At 47.6% G+C, this 19,512-nt stretch overlaps 6 protein-coding genes across 6 annotated transcripts; 2 read left to right on the top strand and 4 right to left on the bottom strand.

Annotated features, from left to right (window-relative positions):
- Window positions 1–1,924: 1,924 nt before the first annotated feature.
- On the top strand, window positions 1,925–3,271 carry AO090120000339 (WD40 repeat domain-containing protein; the record flags this gene model as incomplete). Its single annotated transcript, XM_001824010.3, has 5 exons — window positions 1,925–2,042; window positions 2,139–2,851; window positions 2,918–3,007; window positions 3,069–3,188; window positions 3,251–3,271. 5 exons carry the CDS (start codon window positions 1,925–1,927, stop codon window positions 3,269–3,271), a joined length of 1,062 nt encoding a protein of 353 aa, XP_001824062.1.
- A 2,197-nt stretch (window positions 3,272–5,468) lies between these two features.
- Window positions 5,469–6,403, top strand: AO090120000338 (uncharacterized protein; the record flags this gene model as incomplete). Its single annotated transcript, XM_023237702.1, has 3 exons — window positions 5,469–5,947; window positions 6,213–6,332; window positions 6,370–6,403. 3 exons carry the CDS (start codon window positions 5,469–5,471, stop codon window positions 6,401–6,403), a joined length of 633 nt encoding a protein of 210 aa, XP_023092505.1.
- A 782-nt stretch (window positions 6,404–7,185) lies between these two features.
- AO090120000337 (putative transcription initiation factor subunit (TAF30)) lies at window positions 7,186–8,631 on the bottom strand (the record flags this gene model as incomplete). Its single annotated transcript, XM_023237701.1, has 7 exons — window positions 7,186–7,238; window positions 7,356–7,476; window positions 7,548–7,688; window positions 7,760–7,902; window positions 8,059–8,210; window positions 8,473–8,513; window positions 8,623–8,631. 7 exons carry the CDS (start codon window positions 8,629–8,631, stop codon window positions 7,186–7,188), a joined length of 660 nt encoding a protein of 219 aa, XP_023092504.1.
- A 951-nt stretch (window positions 8,632–9,582) lies between these two features.
- AO090120000335 (Ran GTPase-binding protein YRB1) lies at window positions 9,583–10,613 on the bottom strand (the record flags this gene model as incomplete). Its single annotated transcript, XM_001824007.3, has 4 exons — window positions 9,583–9,653; window positions 9,714–9,842; window positions 9,905–10,163; window positions 10,332–10,613. 4 exons carry the CDS (start codon window positions 10,611–10,613, stop codon window positions 9,583–9,585), a joined length of 741 nt encoding a protein of 246 aa, XP_001824059.1.
- A 633-nt stretch (window positions 10,614–11,246) lies between these two features.
- Window positions 11,247–13,769, bottom strand: AO090120000334 (uncharacterized protein; the record flags this gene model as incomplete). The annotated part of the gene is made up of 1 exon (XM_023237700.1): window positions 11,247–13,769. One exon carries the CDS (start codon window positions 13,767–13,769, stop codon window positions 11,247–11,249), a length of 2,523 nt encoding a protein of 840 aa, XP_023092503.1.
- Window positions 13,770–15,557: 1,788 nt separating this feature from the next.
- On the bottom strand, window positions 15,558–17,320 carry AO090120000333 (glycosyltransferase family 15 protein; the record flags this gene model as incomplete). The annotated part of the gene is made up of 5 exons (XM_023237699.1): window positions 15,558–15,899; window positions 15,957–16,365; window positions 16,429–16,515; window positions 16,569–16,964; window positions 17,049–17,320. 5 exons carry the CDS (start codon window positions 17,318–17,320, stop codon window positions 15,558–15,560), a joined length of 1,506 nt encoding a protein of 501 aa, XP_023092502.1.
- Window positions 17,321–19,512: the final 2,192 nt, after the last annotated feature.

The following is a 19,512-nucleotide window of genomic DNA, read 5'->3' as shown; positions in this document are numbered from 1 at the left end:
CCCAAGGTTGTACAGCCGAAGCACAAATAAGAATGAAACTCGTTGGTATCTGGTGTGTGGCTTTGTCCACCTAGGGTTGTGGGTATCACCAGCCGGAAATGCAAGGCTAAAGACATCTGCATAGGTCGTGACTTGAGCTGAATGTATGGACATTCATACTCTGGAGTACATTTATACATTGGCCCAATTAATCTCCTTGCATGTATGGCCGCCTATGGAGTATGGCCGCCGGCATTTATAAACATGACAGCTACTTCCAAATCAATATGGGATCTGCGGGTTACACGTTGATCCTTATTCTCGTTGAATTTAGGATGTCCTCCCACCCTGCGGAGTACATGCTGCTGCAACTACCCGGAGTACCCAATTATGCGAACCGCTATATGAAAGTTCAATGAAATAGATAATACCAATCCTTGCCTCGATCTATGGAAAAAACATGGAAAGTATACCAAAATATAGTTGGAGAAGATCTACTCGAGAACATGGATTAGATTATATGGTGCAATGCCATACAGCCATGTCCGTTACCTCGACCTAATCGGGCAAGGCTCCTTGACTACTAGTAAGGGACTACTTATTAAGAGAACACTACACTAGTTAGTTAATGACTCCATAGCTATAAACTTTTTGGCTTGCATAAAACCTACTAGGACCATGTTTGATTGTATGAGCCTTAGTACAACCGACTGACACACTACAGAGTCCGTTTGTAGTCTTGACTGTCGTTCGATCTGATTGCTATCACTCGCATTTCTCTACACACTCTCCCAATTTGATGCTCCACTGTCTACTACTGTATTTCAACGCTGATTTTGGTCCACTTTTGCTAACTTTTCCGTGGTCTTTTTAAGTTTCCGCCCTCCACTATGTGAAATTCCACCATGGCCAACCAGGGTATGTGTAAATGGTGAGGACTCCACTGGGTATGGAGGATGGAAGATTTCCGTTTCTTCTCTGCCTCCCCTTAAACTCAACCCCCTAAAGTAGGTACCTACAGTTAGTTAGTTGGGAGCTGAGTGGCACCCACGCTGGCTGACCAATCATGGTCTCTTGTAATTGGGACATGGTATTGTGAAATCTCCATCAGGAGGCTCCAATCTGATTAATTAATTTAAAAAAAAGGCATTTCTCTTCATTATGTTCTGTTCCTGTTGAGCCGTTGGATCGATCGCGTTAAGAAGTAACCACAGAAGTCTCTGTATGTTTAATTTGTTTTGAACATTGATCGTCCAGTGAGATGGGAGAATCGTAGTCTGATCTCCATGTCAAGGCTCATCATACGTTGACAGGTGAAGTTGTAGTAGTACTCAAGACCTCCTGGTGGCAGTTCCGGACCGTCGGGTGATTATTGGTGCTATTTACTACTGCCCCGGGGTTGCAATTGCTAACGACAACCAACTCGTCATCTGAGATGCCTTGTATTTTATTTGAATTGAATTGAATTTTTCTTTACCTCTTACCTTCTGTACCTCCCCTTTTCAGTTTGTTCATCCGATTTTCCCTTACCTTAAAATATTTTATTTTATTTTATTTTTTTCGTTTTCCTCTCATTCCATCCACATAAGCAGTTTCTTTTTCCCCCTGCAATACAGACCAAAAATCCCCCCCCGGGGCGAAAGTTTCCTGCTTTTTCGCTCGGTCGCTTCCGCCGGACTCGCTCCACATCCAATCAAACCCCCCTCTTTCGCTCTTCGCTCTCACCCTTCTTCCCTCAGCTTTCACCTACCGCCCTCTTCCCGCGTCCCCTCTCCCCGAATCCTTCTACACTCGCTCCCAGTCCCCTGGATATCACTCAGACGCCTGTCGCTGTCGACCCTTCTTCCCCCCTTTTTCTCTGTCTTCTCCGTCTCCTTCTCTCGTTCCGATCACGCCCACCTGTATCAATTGATTATCACCCTTTCCAGGGGCTTGCTCCGTCAAGATGGCAGCCGATATGAGCGGCGAGCAGATGCAGGCCAAGATCACCGCGGCCCGGCGCGAAGCTGAAGGCTTGAAGGATAGGATCAAGCGCAGAAAGGATGAGCTGGCCGATACCACTCGTATGAAATCCCGTTTCCATGCTGTGAGGGAAGAGCAGCCCCCGACATTCGGGGACTTATGTGCTATCTCCTGAAATACTGACAATGGCCGTGCAGTCCGTCAGGTCGCGCAAAATCAAACCGACACTTTGCCTCGCATCGGAATGAAGCCCCGTCGGACGCTCAAGGGTCATCTCGCCAAGATCTACGCTATGCACTGGTCGACCGACCGACGTCATCTCGTCTCTGCTTCGCAAGATGGAAAGCTTATCATCTGGGATGCCTACACTACAAACAAAGTCCATGCAATCCCATTGAGGTCATCGTGGGTCATGACCTGCGCCTATGCCCCGAGTGGAAACTACGTTGCGTGTGGTGGTCTAGATAACATCTGCTCAATCTACAACCTCTCTTCCCGCGAAGGTCCCACGCGTGTTGCGCGCGAGCTGTCAGGACATTCGGGATACCTCTCTTGCTGCCGCTTCATCAACGATCGCCGTATTATCACCTCGTCCGGAGACATGACTTGCATGCTGTGGGATATTGAATCGGGCTCGAAAGTGACTGAATTCGCCGACCACCTGGGCGACGTCATGTCGATCAGCATTAACCCTACCAACCAGAACATCTTCGTCTCGGGCGCCTGCGATGCTTTCGCGAAACTCTGGGATATTCGTACCGGAAAGGCTGTTCAGACTTTCGCCGGACACGAATCGGACATCAATGCTATCCAATTCTTCCCCGACGGAAATGCATTCGGCACGGGCTCGGATGATACTTCCTGCCGTCTCTTCGACATTCGTGCAGATCGTGAACTCAACATTTACCAGGTACGCCCCTTCCACCCCCACCCCAAACCAACACAGGTAGTAATTGATCTAACCCAAATTCCTCAGAGCGACCAAATATTGTGTGGCATCACTTCCGTTGCTTTCTCCGTCTCTGGAAGATTGCTTTTCGCTGGTTATGACGATTTTGAGTGCAAGGTATGTTAATATTCAAAACGAACCTGGCGACGAAACGGACAATTGGCTGACTTCATGCAAGGTGTGGGATGTTCTCCGAGGCGACAAAGTTGGCTCTCTTAGCGGTCACGAGAACCGGGTCAGCTGTCTTGGAGTCAGCAATGACGGCATTAGTCTGTGTACAGGCTCTTGGGATTCTCTGGTAAGCATGTCGTTCTTCGTCAGGTCGCGGTGCAGTGTCCTAACATCTTTCGCTCGTCACAGCTCAAGGTCTGGGCCTGGTAGAAGCCGAGAAATCCGAAGAAAAAAAGCAAAGATACCCTGTCTCTGTCTTGCCATGTCCTTTTCCGATATTTTCACAACATAATCTTGCAGCAATAGGTCAAACATCCGCCGTTGTACGATAATCTTATTTACCGAGGAGCAGTATTGTCGCCTTACTTCCATAATATGTGTATTATGTGGGAATGCTGGCGAAGTCATCAAGAAGGGAACGACGAACTATCAAGGGCAGACTATCAGGGTGGTTGGGCATTTGAATCGAACCCTGTCGCATCGCACGACACATAATCATCCAAAAACAGCAACAAAATTACACTATTCGATGACTTACGTGGTGGTCTTAATAATGCCGCCGATCGACAGGCCACTGGGGATTGTTGCAGGAGACACCGCGTGGAGATGCCTCTCAGCAAAAGTTGTTTAGCTTCAACCCATCCTCCGTAGGCATTGGAGATCTGCCTTGATTTCTTTTTTTAACAACTCTCTTCTAATATTTACCCATGTCTGCAAATTTTCCCCCCTTCCCCCCACTTTTCTTTTCTCTCTATTTTTTCCCTTTTTGTTTTCTTTCCTTCTCCAATCCTTGGCCTTCTTGTGATTGCTCCTGTTTTTGATAGCCTCTCTTACGCATTGATCTCTGCATGTACTCTGTTTTTATTAGCTGGTGGTGGACAGGGAGGGAATGTTTCCGAACAAGCTATGATGTTTTCCTTGTCTGACTCGTGATCACTTTTTTTTTCCCTTTTCCTAATTACCTTGCCTGTTTCTGAAAGTGTTGGATGTGCCATTTGACTATTTTCATGAGAGCTTGTCTCGACCTGGAGTTGGGTCTTACTACGTTTCAGCGACTCCTCTTTTTTTACTTCTTCTTTGATCCCCGCCTTATTTTCCTCCATCCCGTTTGATGGTATCTTATGGTTCTCCATTTGCGATTAGCTAAGATTTGGGGAGATGATTGACACACTATTGACATATTACTGGTACAAATGGCATACGCAGTTACTTTCGGAACTCTCGTACACAGTGTTGGCATCTGTCAGCTGCTCAGAATCCTTGTGAACATGTATTAGAGGTTTTGCTTTTGAGCCGGCTAGTCCCCATTGAAACCGGCCCTCCGAGCACCTGTGAAGGAGACCCATAGCGCATAATCAGGGCCCTTTCCTCTCTTAACACGTAACTGAACTTAACTGAACCGAAGGATGCGCTCCACCTTCTACGCATGGGAGGGTTGGGTTTCGAAGTGCACCCAAATTTGAGTGAACGGACGATGGAACTCAAATGATGGCAGTCTGGAAAGAAAGAGATCCTCGTGTCGTGCTCGTGATCAAGCACGGACCTCGATCATGGATGAGCAAATGGGTGGTAAGAGAACTGTGTTGGAACCTGGAAGATGCAAGCGTGAAGGATGAATGTCGGTGAACCGAGTAATCGCCAGCCCACGTGGTTGGCTGCTAAAAAAAGGAAAGTTAATTCAGTTGTCCGTCACTTGCTGACTTCTTCCCACGTTGGTTCTCATGAAAACCAACAACAACTTGACCATGACCCGAATGGTGAATGGAATGTTCTTCGTCTCTTCTAGTCCACGGCAATGCTGAAACGGACTCCACTTTTTGAAACACAGGGAGGAGAAAAGGGGGGTGGGATGCTGATGACGAGAGGACAATGGGGCGCATTAGGATCGGCCCCATCGGACGCTCCCTCCGGCTGTTCCAAACTTTCCCACCAATTTGTTGTTTCATCCCGCCACTCTTAGCCTCCACCCTCAGTCTCGAGTGAAGTCAATCCGGCTCTCTTTAGCATCATTCTCGTCAGGAGGTTGCACAGACACCTTCTGAAACAACCATCCAAAATATAGTCGTCATCATCCTCGCCGTTGTTCATTGTTTTGTGCCCCAATTCTGCCGGAACGAACCCTAAAGTGGAACGAGTTAGGTGAAAGAAAGAAAAGGCAACAGGCAACAGGACAAAAATAAAAGGGAAAAAGGAAAGAAGAAGGCTAATATTTAGGACGAGAAGAAAACAACAAAAAAAAAAAAAAAAAAAAAAAAAAAGAAAAGCAAAGAGAACCGAAGGAACACTTCCCTGCCGGTGGCCGCAGACCAAGGCGCAGCCCGACCCTAATAATATCCCACACCATCATCGTTCATCCTTCGCTCGTTAAAAAGTCTATATACCCCCCTCGTGTTCCTTTCCTTTCATCATGTCTTCTGCCCAAGACGAATTCAACCTCCTGGTTCAGTCCAATCGGGAGAAGTACTCTACACATCCTGAGGATCGTGACAACGACTCGGGTCACGACTCCAATCCTTCAGAAGACGAACAAGACCACCCGCAGTTCTCGGACTCCGAGGACCACGATCCCACTATGAGAACCGGCTCGTCCACCTACCGTGTCCCAAACATTGTCTTCGATGCCAACACCGGTCCCAAGGGTGTTATAGCCGACGCTCAGGCCTTTGAGCGCGCGCGCGCAAGCTCCTTTCGCAAAACACTGCATCATAATGACCATGCAAAATACGTTGCCGACGATTCCCACCTTCTGCATCATACCCCGCCTCCGGATGGCTCGCTCAGTGATGAGGACGAGGAACACTTCCTTCGCCAATGGCGCGAAGAGCGTATACAGGAATTAAGGAACCGGAGCTTCCGGCGGCCTAGCCCCCGGCGGAGAATGTATGGGTCGGTCGATACAGTCGACGCGGTTGGGTACCTTGATGCCATTGAGAAGGTCACATCCGATACGGTAGTGGTTGTTTGTATCTATAATCCCGAGGTATGTTTGGCACATTTGATTACTACACCATAGGCTGAAATGTCACTGACCCCTACCACAGTCAAAGACCAGCGCTTTAGTAGAAGACTGCCTGGAAGGCGTTGCGCGCAGAAACCCAACCGTCCGCTTCGTTAAGCTCCATCATGAAATTGCCGAGATGGATTATATCAGGGCTCCGGCATTGTTGGCCTACAGAGGCGGTGATGTCTTTGAGACTATCGTCGAGATCGTCCGACAGATCCCGAAAGGTCGCGACTGTACCTCTCACACTTTGGAAGATTTACTCAAACTGTACGTTTTACTGGGTCTGACACGCTTGATGTTTCAGATATGCTGACTGTCCCAGATACCGAGTGCTGTAAATACCCAGTCGTTCCTACTGGATTCTCATATAAAAATTACGGGTCGAAGTGCGCCGGGCGCTATGACTTCTTCCTATCATAGCATTATTATCGAGCGTTAGAAATCTTTCTTATTGCAGGCAGGCTGTGCCATTGTTTTGTTTCACTTTTTCACCCGAATGCATATACCAGGTGTTCCGGTTGGCGACGCATTGTGGATCTCATACTCTTTTTTTTTTGGTTTTATCTCATTGTGCAGCCTTTTGGGTTTACGTGGAGTGATTGAGCTTGAAGATATCCAAGAGTGGTTCCGTTCCGATATGTCTATATTGCCTTCGTGGGGCTCCTTTGCATAAAATCTCACTATGATTGTTCCAATTTCTTGTATTAAGACCAAGTTGATTTCAAGTATTGGCGTATGTCTCCGTATTCATTAGCCGCGAACTTTCGTTAGCAAGCTTTCCGATCTCTTTCTTCAAGGAATCCAGCATCAAGGTGCATCCTCCTGTTGGGGTAGTTGTCTTGACTCGTGTAGGTATATTCGTTTCATCCATCCTCCGCATGACTGCGGTAACCTTCCGTCCCCTCTTCTTCCTTTTGTCTTTTTTCTTTTTTCAATATGTTCGATGTGTCGGGGCCGTTGCCCTTTCCCATTTCATCATACGGTCCATTGGTCAGAAATACAAAAAGCAGTTGGGGTAAGAAAATAAAGGAAGCAGACCAGGATAAAAGGAAAAAAAAGCGACAGTGATGCAAATAGGTAGATGGAGATGGAGAAGGAAATTGGGCCCCCCCAAAACAATTCACAGAGCGCCCTTCTCTTGCGTGAAATCCCACAGCATCTTGATCAGGGTGTCTGGTAGGGTATAAAGATCGACATGAAATTCTCCCTCTGCAGGAATTGATTAGTTCTTTTTGATTCTTCCGCTTTTCTTTTACAGAATGTGTAACGTGGTACGCGTAGGGAACTTACGTTCGACGTCGTTTTTGGTGTACGAGTCTGGGGCTTTGTTGTCGTGTACCATCTGCACCACTTGGAGAAGATCGTCTTCTCCGAGTCGTTGGAGGCCATCGGCTAACTTGTCCATATCCACCTGGAAAGAACGATTTCATGTCAGGTGATGCTCTTGGTTTGGGCTATGGATGAAGGTAGTGGGGGCCATACGCTCTTCTCTGTTCGCTTCTTCTTCTTTGATCCTTCTTCGCTAGCTGCGGAACGCTTAGATTTCACTCCATTCTCGTCTCCGGGAACGGGGCCTGATTCACGAAGGGCTGCCAATAAGGCAGGCTTGGGGTTTTTAAATGTCTGACATCACGTATGAGCGGTCTGCTTTGAGCGGGTGAATGGGCACGGACAAAGAGGACGGGGACACTTACGATGACGTGCTTGGACTCGTAGCGTGTCTGTGCAAAGTTGAGGTCGTGTGTCACGTAATGATCCTTGTCGGCGTGAAGGGTGATTTGCATGTCGAATTCACCCCATCCTTCTTCTGAGATCCTGAACGGGGGGTTCTTGAAGGCTGTTGTCATCTTGCGCGTCAGTGATATTTCCTCAGCGTTCCCGATGGTGTCCGGCAACATCGCTTTCCTCGAGAGTTTCAAGCCCAGGCGTGCGGCTCAGTTTGTAAAAAAGGAATATACACCAAGTGTTGGAGGGATGATAGAAAATAACGTACTTTGAATGGCCCGATCCCCGAAACTAGGATGAAGTGTATACGTCACCTTGTCGAAGACGTTGGCCGGCACTTGCTCTCCGTGGTCATTGACAAGGTAAATCTCAATAGACCACGCCCGGAGGGGGAACCCTTCAACACCCGAATCTTTGTTTCTAATCGAAGTGGAAACGCGACCAGTCAGCAAAAACAACAGCTAAAGAAAATCCCAGTTGGCGTTCCGTAGGTCATAGCCACAGCGACTTGCGGAAAAGCAAAGTCACCGCGCCTTGGTTGCTTTGCAATCGCGACCTCGAAAGTCCAGGTAACCAGAAAGTTTAGGAAAGTGTGACTGCGATGGGCGCGTAGAGTGGGCTGATGGGGAAGGAATGATTTCATTCTATTGGGAGGGAGATCGGCGTGCAGGATTCAACATACACAACATGCTGTTCTGTGATCAGCCGGACATTCCTCTTGACCTAAATGGGGAGAAAGACGGCATTAGTTGAATGCGACAGCAAGTTGATAATTACATTTGCCAATTGGGGAAGGCGACGATGCGATGGATCAAAACAATCATGAACTCACGTCGGGCATCTTGCCAGCGACCTGTCGTTAAGCTCACTGGAGAGGGAATAGAATAAGAGGAAGGCACTCGGGTGAATGACGGGTTCGAGCTATCGAGCTCGGGGATTGCGCGAATGAAAGGTGAGGCGAGGCTGAATAGGACGCTTGTCGGTGAGATTCTACTAGGACTCCGATTGGGTGGAACCCTCAGAGATCGCGCGATGGCCGCGTAGGGGGTGTACCTGAAGAGAGAGTTGTGGGGTGAAAGGTATCGGGGAGAGAAGAGTTCGGAGGGAGAGTGAAGAAGGTCGGCGAGGAAGAGGGGGGCGGATGAAGCGATCCGACTGACTTGACTTTCAGGCATTCACGACTTAAGACGTTGCCGCTAGAGTACCCAAAACCTTCAACATAATGAAATACCAGAGCTCCATACACCATTCTTTTGTGAAAATTTATGTGACTGATGAGTCTACCCTATCCTTCACTTTTAAGGCCCATCGCCGCCGCATATATGAACATATGTACCTACATATACCAGCGGTGAAGTCTTGCAACAGCAACGGGATCTTTACGCGTGACACAGGAGATCTATATTTGATTTTATGAGATTTAATACATAACGGGGTCATCGTGCATTCCAAACATATATTTGCAGGGGTCTGGGGTCTACTAATCTACTGCCAGATCAACATACATTCAACATCGTCTGGTGAGGTTGAAGGTGTGCCGGAAGCTGGCTCGTGATCTTGTCGCGACCGGTATCAATAAACCGTTCTCGTCGCGTAGTCATCGGGGGATGGGGTTGGATGGAAGTGACAATATCCGAAAGGGTGTGGTAGGGAAGGGGATTCAGATGGGTTAACGCTGTGTTGTCCACCGGCGAGTCTTATATTCACTCGTGATGTTTTGAAACAATCAAATGGGTAGATAATGATAGTTCATCAAGTAAAACTCATTTCAGTCCACTCTGGGGCGCAGGTTTTACTGGCTGGCGAGGAGCTTCTCGTTCTCCTGCTGAGCCTTCTCGAAAGCCTCCTTAAACAGGTTGGCATCTAAAGTTGAGTTAGTAAAGGCATAACTGAAAGCCCATCCTGTCATGGATATCAACTTACTCTCACTGTTGGCGAAACGAATAGCCAGAGTCTGCGCCTCGGGCTCACCCTCACTGACATCGGCAGCGGCGTTCCAAACCCAGCTGCGATCACTGCCAACGTTGGGGCTCAACTTCATTGCAGGGACAACTATATATCACATCAGCAATCCGGGTGGAGAAAAGAACATGTCCAATGTGCGCCAAACTTACTGTAGTGGTTGGCGCAGACCTTCAGGGTCTTGTCTCTGCGCATCACCAGGCGAGTCTTCTGGTTCTCCTTGTGCTTAAGCAGTCTAACATCGCCAGTACCACGCTCCTTCCATTCCTTGCTCTCGCCATCGAATCGGAACAGCTTAGCGCGCATCTTGAAAGTCTGCTCTTCAAGTTCCTCGTTGGTCTTGGTTTCCACCTTCTCGGTCAGGCGGATAACAGGCTCGAAGTGAACGTCAGGGGACTCAGGTGCTTCATCCTATAGTTTAATAAGTTGTTAGTCACTAGTACTGGGGCATATAGAACTCGTAGCACGATTAACTCATAAAAGCTAAAAGCTTTGGTGCAGGGAAGTCACCATGATGTAAAACGAACATTATTTAGAGCAAAGGAGCAGTGTAGCGAGCCAAAGGATTCAGATACTCACCTCTTCTTCGGTTTTTTGAGCCTTCGAAGAGCCAGATGGCTCATCATTGTTATCCTCAGGTTCTTCCTTCTTTTCCTTCTTAGGGCCACCGCCGAACATCGAGAAAACGCTGTCGGTTGTCTTGGTGGCCGCCTCCTTAGCTGTTTCAACTACGGTCTCAGTTGCAGACTTGTCCTCCTCAGTCTTGGGAGCTTCGGTAGAGGTGGTAGTCTCCTCAGGCTTCTCAGCCGCCTCAGGAGCGCTGGTGGTGGGGTCAGGCTTAGTCTCAGGGACGTCAGACATGATGACGAGGTGGTGATGGAGTTCTGCTGAATTTGTGAATTCCAGTGATTTCAGGCTTTAGTGGGTGCGTAAGTACGTACCTATTGTTTTGAGATGGAAGAAGTTTTTAGGAGATGGTTATAGAGAGGGGAAGAAAATATGGTCGGCTGTTTTTGTTGTAAAAGGTGGGGGGTAGTTCATTGCCTCCGGCCTAAGGCCGCTAGTGCCACCGCCTTGAGAGCCTTTTCTTATGCGGGCCACCTTGGAGAAATACTACTAAAACATAATAGAATGCAGTCCAAACGGGCGTTAAGATTCCCAGGCGAAGAAAGAGTGGTAAATCAAAAGAGGGTTTTAGCGTTTCACATGGTATTCATTACTACATAGCATCTGTCCCGAAACACTCACGTGGTTCCGGCTTTTTTAAAAAAAAAATAAATGGAAGCAAAAATATCATGACCCTTTTCGCCTTGGAACAAGACAAGCCATCCCTTTCCCCAAACCAAGGGGGAACAGAAGAAGAAGACGGATAAGAAGATATATGAGAGAAGAGAAAAACATCGAAGAAGAATAGACATTGCAGGCACGTATGAAAAGCAAATACAAAACCCGAAGTGGTAAACATAGACGAAGGGTACAAGTCCGCAGCTTTTCTCACAAACATTCAGAGTGTCGGCACTTTCGCGTCATCAAGCGCTTAGCTCTTCTCTGAGCTTTGTCTAACGTATAGCTCTTCCTCGCATTTCGAATATGGTCCTTCACAGATTTGAGTTCAAAACCATGTGCCTGATTGCTAATTCGATGCCATGTACCACCAATAATCTCTCGCGTTTCTTGGTTTACTTTGTTGGTCTTTTCCTGCAGGACTGATGAGACAGCGAGGAATGGCTGGACAGCAGTACATCTGACGACTTCAGAAAGCTGCTTGGATCTCGTGATAACCACGTCTTTTGTCTCAGAAAGTTGCCCAGTGCCGTGACGGAGAACGTTTGCTTCTCCGCGCAAGAGATGGGCTTTCTTTACAACATCCCCCATGAGGACTTGCAAATCGGTGCAAATTCGACTGTATACTTCTGATAATCCAACCTGCGCAGTATTGAAATCCCCCATGAATTGGGATGAGATCACCTGCGCTGCCCGCCTCCAATTTGCGATCTTCAGCCACGGGGTTCCAAAGTCCACCGATGTGGTTTGGTGGAGAGGAGGTCTTGAAGCCATAGTGACTGTGACGTTCACTATCCCATACGCATCCCCTCGATCAAGTTTGAGTGTGTATACCCCATCAAACAAGCGAGAGAGCTCATACTCGAGCGGTTTGACTCCTCGGCTCACTTGAACCTCGAATTTTGGCTGTTTTTTCCCAGTCAAAGTTCTATTGGGTGGCTTTATGACAAGATGGCAATCACCAACAGCCTGAATCTCAAAGCCACTAAATTCCTGCTTCTTAGGAGGGGACAGTAGTCCGCTCATCAGGTTGTCCAGCTGAGAATGACCCTGGAGCTGGTTCCCAAAATTTTGAACATCGGTCACTGATGAAGACAGCGTAGAAAGTGAAGTTTGTTTTAAATCATTTGCTGTGATAATACTGGTAGAAGTACTGCTCGGGGCATTGGATACAATATTGGAAATAACCGATCGAGGAAATTTCTGGGAGAATAGAATTGAAGTAGCACGCAAAGCTGAGTGCGCTAAGATGGTAGCTACGCTTAAGAGAACGGTGAGGGTGATTAAACGCAGCATAGGCGTCAACCCACGGTCGTCATTCAGGTAAGGGATGAAGGGCATTTTCGTTGTCCACTTCTCAACAGCGAAGAGTGACTTCCTCTGGAAGTTGCCGGTAGTCTCCAGGGTGATGTTGTCAGACTTCTTAGTAGAGATGCTCACTAAGGAGGCAAGATTCCTATTGAGTTGCCCGGGCGTGATACTCTCAAAAGTCGCTAGATCAATAGGATACCTTCTTAGGACCGTGACTTTCCCAGTCAGCGAATGACGCGACTCCAGGCACATGTGGAGGCTATGGTGGTTCAGAGGAATTACTTCGGCCAGATCCCAAAGCGGTTTCTCGGATATAACCATAGCCGGAATGCCATGCCTTTCCATGAAAATGCGAGCCAGTTTTTGGGTCTCCATCACAGTTGCAGAGTCTCTGCTGGATATGAAAAGAATTGCTACATCAGGAAGCGTCCATTCAGTTGGGGATGAGACGCAATACTCGCCCCCTGTCCAGAAAGACATGCATGAAGGCCGATTTTTGAAATCCAACCTAATGGTGTCGGGCTTATCGTTCCGAAAGCCAACCGAAGCTCCAGGGCACTCGTCAACAATAAGTTGGACATGGATTGGAAGGAGCTCAGCGAAATTAGGGACTGCACCTGTCCCGAACGATGTTGGTACAACGTGATATCTAGAGGATTCTGTGGAACTGCTTTCAAAGTCACTACAGGTGCTCGACACAAGGACATCACCAATTTTGTCGAGGATGATGTTCCGAAACTCAGGATCTCCAATGTAGAGTACACGGAACGGCTTATCAGTGTCAAGGCTTTTCTTCGTCATGGTTTGCTGAACGGTGGCTGTAAGGATAGAGTCCCGCAGGTTGATAGAGAATTGACTCTTCAGCTCGTCGGCCTCAATACCTTCAAACATACGGATAGTGTGTTTCAGTTCCACTTGTTCAACTTCAGGCCATTTCTCAGGCTCGGCAAACTCTATCGACTCGGTTGATTGACGAAAAGCAGTTTTCGTGGTTATGTTACTGTCATCGATAGAGCCTCTGATCTGGGGGAAAAGAGCAGGCAGTTCCTGAGATCCAAACACGTTGCTTTTCGAGTCATAATCGTCATCTTCGTTCCCATCAACCTCGCTGCCGCTATACTGCTCGTCGATACTTGCAACGTCATCCGGACCGGCTTGGTCAATTAAAGACCCAACGTCGGTTTGTTCAGAGCGGCTACCATCCTCAGAATGAACGTCGGAAGCGCTCAGTGTTGCCCAGCTTTCGCTCAGTGGCCTGGGCGTGTAGTCCGCCAGATGACTTGACGTCATACTGATAGGCCTCGAGCGGGACAGCCACTCTTCAACTGAGCCACTTAGAGGAGGAAAAGTTGGATATCGCAGATGTGCAGAGGATGAGGTGAGGGATGGGCGTCTGGAGCGAGGCCTTGGAGAGTCAGCCATGTCGTCAGTGTGAAAGTAGCATGGGGCAAAAGTCAGAGCAAGCCAGGTCCACAGATGCGGAGATTCGGTCGGATACAATAGACGTAGGCTAAGCCAGAGAGCACATAAAACGAAAGTCAGCGGGAGGATACGTTATCTGTCGAGAGGGAAGCTTTTGCTCTGTCCTATTTAAGGGCAAAGGGCTGTTTTCTTGTGGATATCCCTCGATAAGCTCAGCCTAAAAAGCGGATGCCCGATGACGAGGCGGACGCTGTGGGGTGAGGGAGGGTCCCGCGCCCGAGCGGAGCAGCAGTATATTAGACGCTTCTAGACTCGTGACCAAACTGATAATGAAGGGAATATGTTCGATATCGAGTCTATAAAGATCTCAACATGGTAAGACTTAGATTATAGCTAGTGGCGTCGTCAAAGGTTGAAGATGACCGAGAGAGAAGATGTCAAGAGGATAGAGTTGGAGATAGTGAGTACCACGCGCGGGGCACATGACAGGGACATCTGTGGTGTGCTTACTATGACTAGGCACGAAATTCACCTGTCACGGTCCGAACCAGAATTTGCTGAGCAGGTAGGAATAGGAAAATCTGTAAATCTATATTATTTAGGTAGCCTGTTTGTTCCCTTATTGCCTGTATCTCTCGAGGTACTACTTTATCATGTGCACTTCTTTTGAAATCGAACTGATAAGGCATCTCTTTTATCTCCTATCAGGCGCCCACTAACCTGAAGGAACCTAGTTGATGCAGCTAGTACTCATTGGTCACGGCCATACTAAGGTACTACTCATCAGTCAATCAATCAATCAACCTGGAATCAAAATTCATGATAGAGCCTAACTATTGAAACGTTTAGCTATGTAGGCACTAAGGTGCTACTCCGCAGGCTTGAGCGGGAAGATGTGCGAGCCTTTACATGCAAGGAGAAATATCATACTCTATGAATAAGCCATGCTGGGAGTCGTTTATTTGCGTTCTTGGGGGCTATGCATCTGAAATGACCCAGTTTCACCAGGATTTCAGAACAAGGAAAGGAAAAGAAAAAAAAAAAAAAAAAGAAGAAGATATGTACAATTCATGACATAACGGCGAGGAAGGGTAAAAGATAAGTAGAGCAGGGTAAGGCAGTGCATCAGAACATCGAACATAGATTAGTGGTCTCTAAAGGATAAGCGGACCAAGAATGTTTAACCGCCGCAAGTAGTTCCATCCTCATCTGTCCGCTGGAATTTAGTGTCGTACCCAATGCCGGCCAGTCTCCTGAGGTGGACGGAACATATAGCAAGATGCCAAGGAGAATTGCGTAGCAGCAGGCATAATCGAAATCAGGGCTAGCGCACAGCGAGCCTTAGCCAGAGACCGTGAGGAACAGAGGCGTGGAATACTCAACGTAGCCAAGAGCTACGTAGAGAGAACAGTCCTGCCTGTGGGGAGACCGGACGTGAATACCGATAGACGCTCTCGGGGACTATCTTGAAGCTCACAGTCGGACAGTAACCGTCTCTTTCCAGAAGATAGTCTTCTGTTTTAATAAGAACGCGGCAATCCAAATGAAAACATACAAAGCACGCTAGATGAATTTGTGAATATTGATGAGAATGATCACACCATTTTCCATGAAGAAGCTGTCAGATCCGTTGAACGCCGTCCAGAACCCCACAGCCAACATAATATGAAGGCTCAAGCAACAATTAACTCCAACGGCAACCCGAGTAATGCTCATAATTGAACAATAAAGGTATGGAAACGAGGAGGCGAAGATTATACAGCGGACAAAGCATGAAGTTGCCCGAATCTAGGGAGAAGCCCAGCCTCCCGCAACTTCTACCCACTCGGCAAGACAGCTGCCTTGTTTACCCTCAACATCCACGATATCTGTGTCACATCTGCACCTGCAACCGACACCGTTCTCTTTCACGGGGTCGGCATTTGCCCAATACTCGTCCTCTTCGAACCGCGCTTTCTCATCTTCCGTGGTCATTTCGAGCCACGGGATTCGTGGGAGTTGTCGGGCGGGAGCGTTGGCGGGGCAATGTTGGATGGTCGTATGACGGTACCCAAAATCACGGAAGTAGTGGATGTCGCTGGGCGACAGAAGAACACCTGCAGCTAGCGAGTGGATGGGCGCATCACCCCACTGTGATTGCGCTGTTAGCCTTGAAACCAAGGTTCTGAAAACGTCTCAAATACTTACTCTTTCCATCCAGAAACCACCACTCCTATCCATCATTTCAAAAAATTCTTCGTATTCCTTACTGCGGAACCAATCCAAGCGTGCGATTTCAAAGTTACTCCAGAAATGGCACATGTTATACTTTTCGCCTTCCATGGCCTCAGGGTCGACATCGGGAACAGTATTCTCTCCAGGCTCATTCTGCAGGATTTCCTCCGGAAGCTTGTCCTGTTTCCCTTCCTCGGGCTTAGGCTCCTCCTCAGGTGGCCTTTCGAGGAACATCTCCCAAAGTCCCTTTGACTCGAGATTGTGCTTCCGCTTATAGGCCGAGGCATAGCGGAAGATGTTAGGGACAGTCTCACGGAGTTCTTTGACAGCAATCGTAAATCCATATGTTTTATTTGCTTCAGCCATTTTGACGAAAGGGTCGCTATGTACGTGTAAGTGATGGATGCTCAATCTCAGTACGAGCGGTGCCAAGGGTTAATCTTACTAGGTTATGTCACAGAAGTAGCTGATCTCTGGCTCCAGACGCCAGTACCATTCGTACTTCATGAGAAGGGGATGTTTGTAAAAGAATCTGTTTACAGCATTAGTACCCCAAAGAAGTAACGTTGAACCAAGTATACTTACCCAGAATAGAATCTGCACATATGGTGGTAACTCTCCATTCCACCATACATGATAGCGGCGTCGCCCTGCTTTCTGATGCCTTCCTTTGCCACTTCGTGGTCAACCCATTTAGGATAACCCCACATGGTATCGTCAATTTTGCCGAATTCCACAGGAGCACTTGTATAATTCTTCACGGTATCCTTGAAAGTGTCATCAAAATCGCCGTCGTTCAGGAACACATAAGGATAGTGGAACCATCGGTTGAAATGTCTCTCAATTGACTTCAAAGACTGGATGACTCCGTCCAATTCCTTGTTCCTAGCGAGAACGACAAACGCGGCATTCGCACGCTTACCCTCAACCTCTTTCTCGACCTGCAGACATCCCGAGGCGAAGACCTTGTCATGCTTTTCACTTATTTTTCTGAAAAGTGCGGCAGAGTTGTCAGTGATCGGGAAAATCAGGGAATCGGTGCGTATGTTTGAAAATTATACTAACCTTATAGATGGAGGTGTGCCAGCTGGGATTAGAATACCACCGGGAGAAGAAGGGTGTCGGACAAAAAGAAGCAAAACCAGGACTATTACAAGGCATGGAAATAGTAAAACAAATCCCAATGGTATAGAAATCGATGAATTGCCCTTCAAGCGTATTCTTCTCTTGAAAAACGCGAACCTGGAAATGTTGCGGCCCTTTTCGCGCGAAACGTCATCCACAGGGAGACTCGGCGAAGAGGGCAGCCATTTTGAGATTCGCTGCGTCAACCCCATGAGCGCAAGGCTGCTCACACCGCGTCGATTCAAAAGAGATCAAGCGAAGTAGTGTTAACAGGATCCACTGAGCATGAAAAGTGTTTTGTGGAGATCCGGGGGAGGCTGAGTCGATGACTGCGGTATCTGAGCGAAAATCGGGGCTGCTGAAAGGGGAACGGTTCGCATGCAAACAACAGTGAGGTCAAACCACACTTCTAATGCTAGCGAGATACGCTCCGAGTGTATGATATCTTATGCGATTAATAGGTTTATTGGACGAGAAAAGATAAGAATGTTGGCCAGTGAAGGGAAAAAAAAGATACAATAAAAACGAGCGGCCGGAGGAAATGCCTCCTTCCCAACTTTTCCCCTTTCAGTTGTCGGCCAGATAGAGATGGCGAGGGGAAACGTTGACAGCAACGCAGGGGACTGATGTCCTTAGCAATGAGGCCGGGAACACGGAGCAAGTCGACGAGCTCATCAATCGCGTTAGGTTGGAAGAGGAACTCGGGTGGGAGGTCGGAGACTGCGGGAGGCAATCGATGAAATGAAAGATTATTTTGGGGATGGGGATGGGTGGAAGTTTCGCCAAGACCAAGGAGGCGCAAGCGGCCATGGTCACGGACGGTAACTTACCCTCTAAATTGGAAGGTCGCAACTCTTTCGTACGTTTTTAGTACGGGTTTGGATACCGTACTCGGTATGGAACCTCCGGAGTCCGGAGAGCACCAAGCAATCGCTGGTGGTAAATTATTGCTTAGGCGCTGTTCACCCATTAAATTGATTACTAAAAATTACCAGCACAAGGAAGACGGAGTAGGATGGCGCTTGAGTCTAGGTACAGCACTACACAGTACTATTCCAGTTTTTCTCACCCTTGGTTTTCCTTGGCCATCGAAACTCGGTCAGGGATCCTCTCATAGTGGCTTTCAGTACGCACATGTAATTGTATGGCAGAACCTGAAGCTTAACTGGCCTGCAAGACACGTACGTCTTCACTGGATTAGCAAGTATTTACTTAAGCTGTTGCACGATACTTAGATGCTCGGTATGTACCATCATTCCAAGAGGTATAAGGGCACCACTGGAAATTGTTCTATTTGTGCGTCTTTCCTTTTTCCTTTCTCTTTTAAACTTCCCTAAAGTCTTGGCTTTGTTGATTGCCATTATCCGACAGTAAATAGTCCCGAGTTACGATTACCTATTATGCGCCCCAATGCACCAGGGGGATAATAAGAATGGAGTACTTCGTAGGTATTCCAGATTATAAGAAGCCTTGTTATTATTACAAGTCTACGGAGTAGTATAGCCATCCCCAAAGCATGGGATTGGTTACAAGAACGTTAAAAGACACAACGAAGGGATAAACACAAATCTATACATACAGCTGAGTGAACACCAAGAGGAATCTACCTGATTGCCGGGTGGAGTTGTGAAAGAGAAATCACGTAAAATTATCCTTTCACCATCACCCCAGCCTTGAGATTTGACATACGCTGTCTGTCGTAGAAGGTTACCCCAGTGCATGCCAGCCTTCATAACCATAGAAGTTGCAGACGAAACTAGGTTGTGATAGCAGCAGCCTCATATTTTGAATAGCTTTACTCCGTAGCAGCTAAACAATGAATTGAAGCAACTTACATACGACATGACAGGCATTAATACAAACTATTGTGGGATATGTAGTATTTGACCTAAATTCTCCTATACCCATCTGTCTGGTACCTAGGACTCATATTATGTACTAGTATCGGTGCGGTACACATGGCAGAGCGTAAGGTGTTGTAAAGGGGTACTTGTCATACCATCGTACCGTGGACCGGTATTTTATGCATCCAGAACCCTGAAGCTCCACCGGTCTCCACGTGACCCTCTTGGCACTAAAAGGGATCTGACAATGTGGCCTTTTAGCCCGTTCGACAACCGATGTACATACACTGATACAGTTGAGATGATAATTCTTGCACCGATATGGCACAATCTATATGACTTCTCATAGACTGTCGCATCTAGACTCAAATGTCATTGATCATCTCATCCTTGCATTACATCAAATAACAGCTGTATTACGATAGCCATCGTGCAGAATCCACTTCACCTTGGCTGTGATTGGATCAATGGAGCTCTGCTTGTAAGTGTCGGTCCAGGTGCATCGACTTTATGTACGTACGTCCCGTGTATGTATGCGACCAACAAGATATTCCGCAATA

This window comes from Aspergillus oryzae, chromosome 5, assembly GCF_000184455.2.
Source record: "Aspergillus oryzae RIB40 DNA, chromosome 5".
NCBI lineage: Eukaryota > Fungi > Ascomycota > Eurotiomycetes > Eurotiales > Aspergillaceae > Aspergillus > Aspergillus oryzae.
This window is presented reverse-complemented; position numbering and strand designations above follow the sequence as displayed.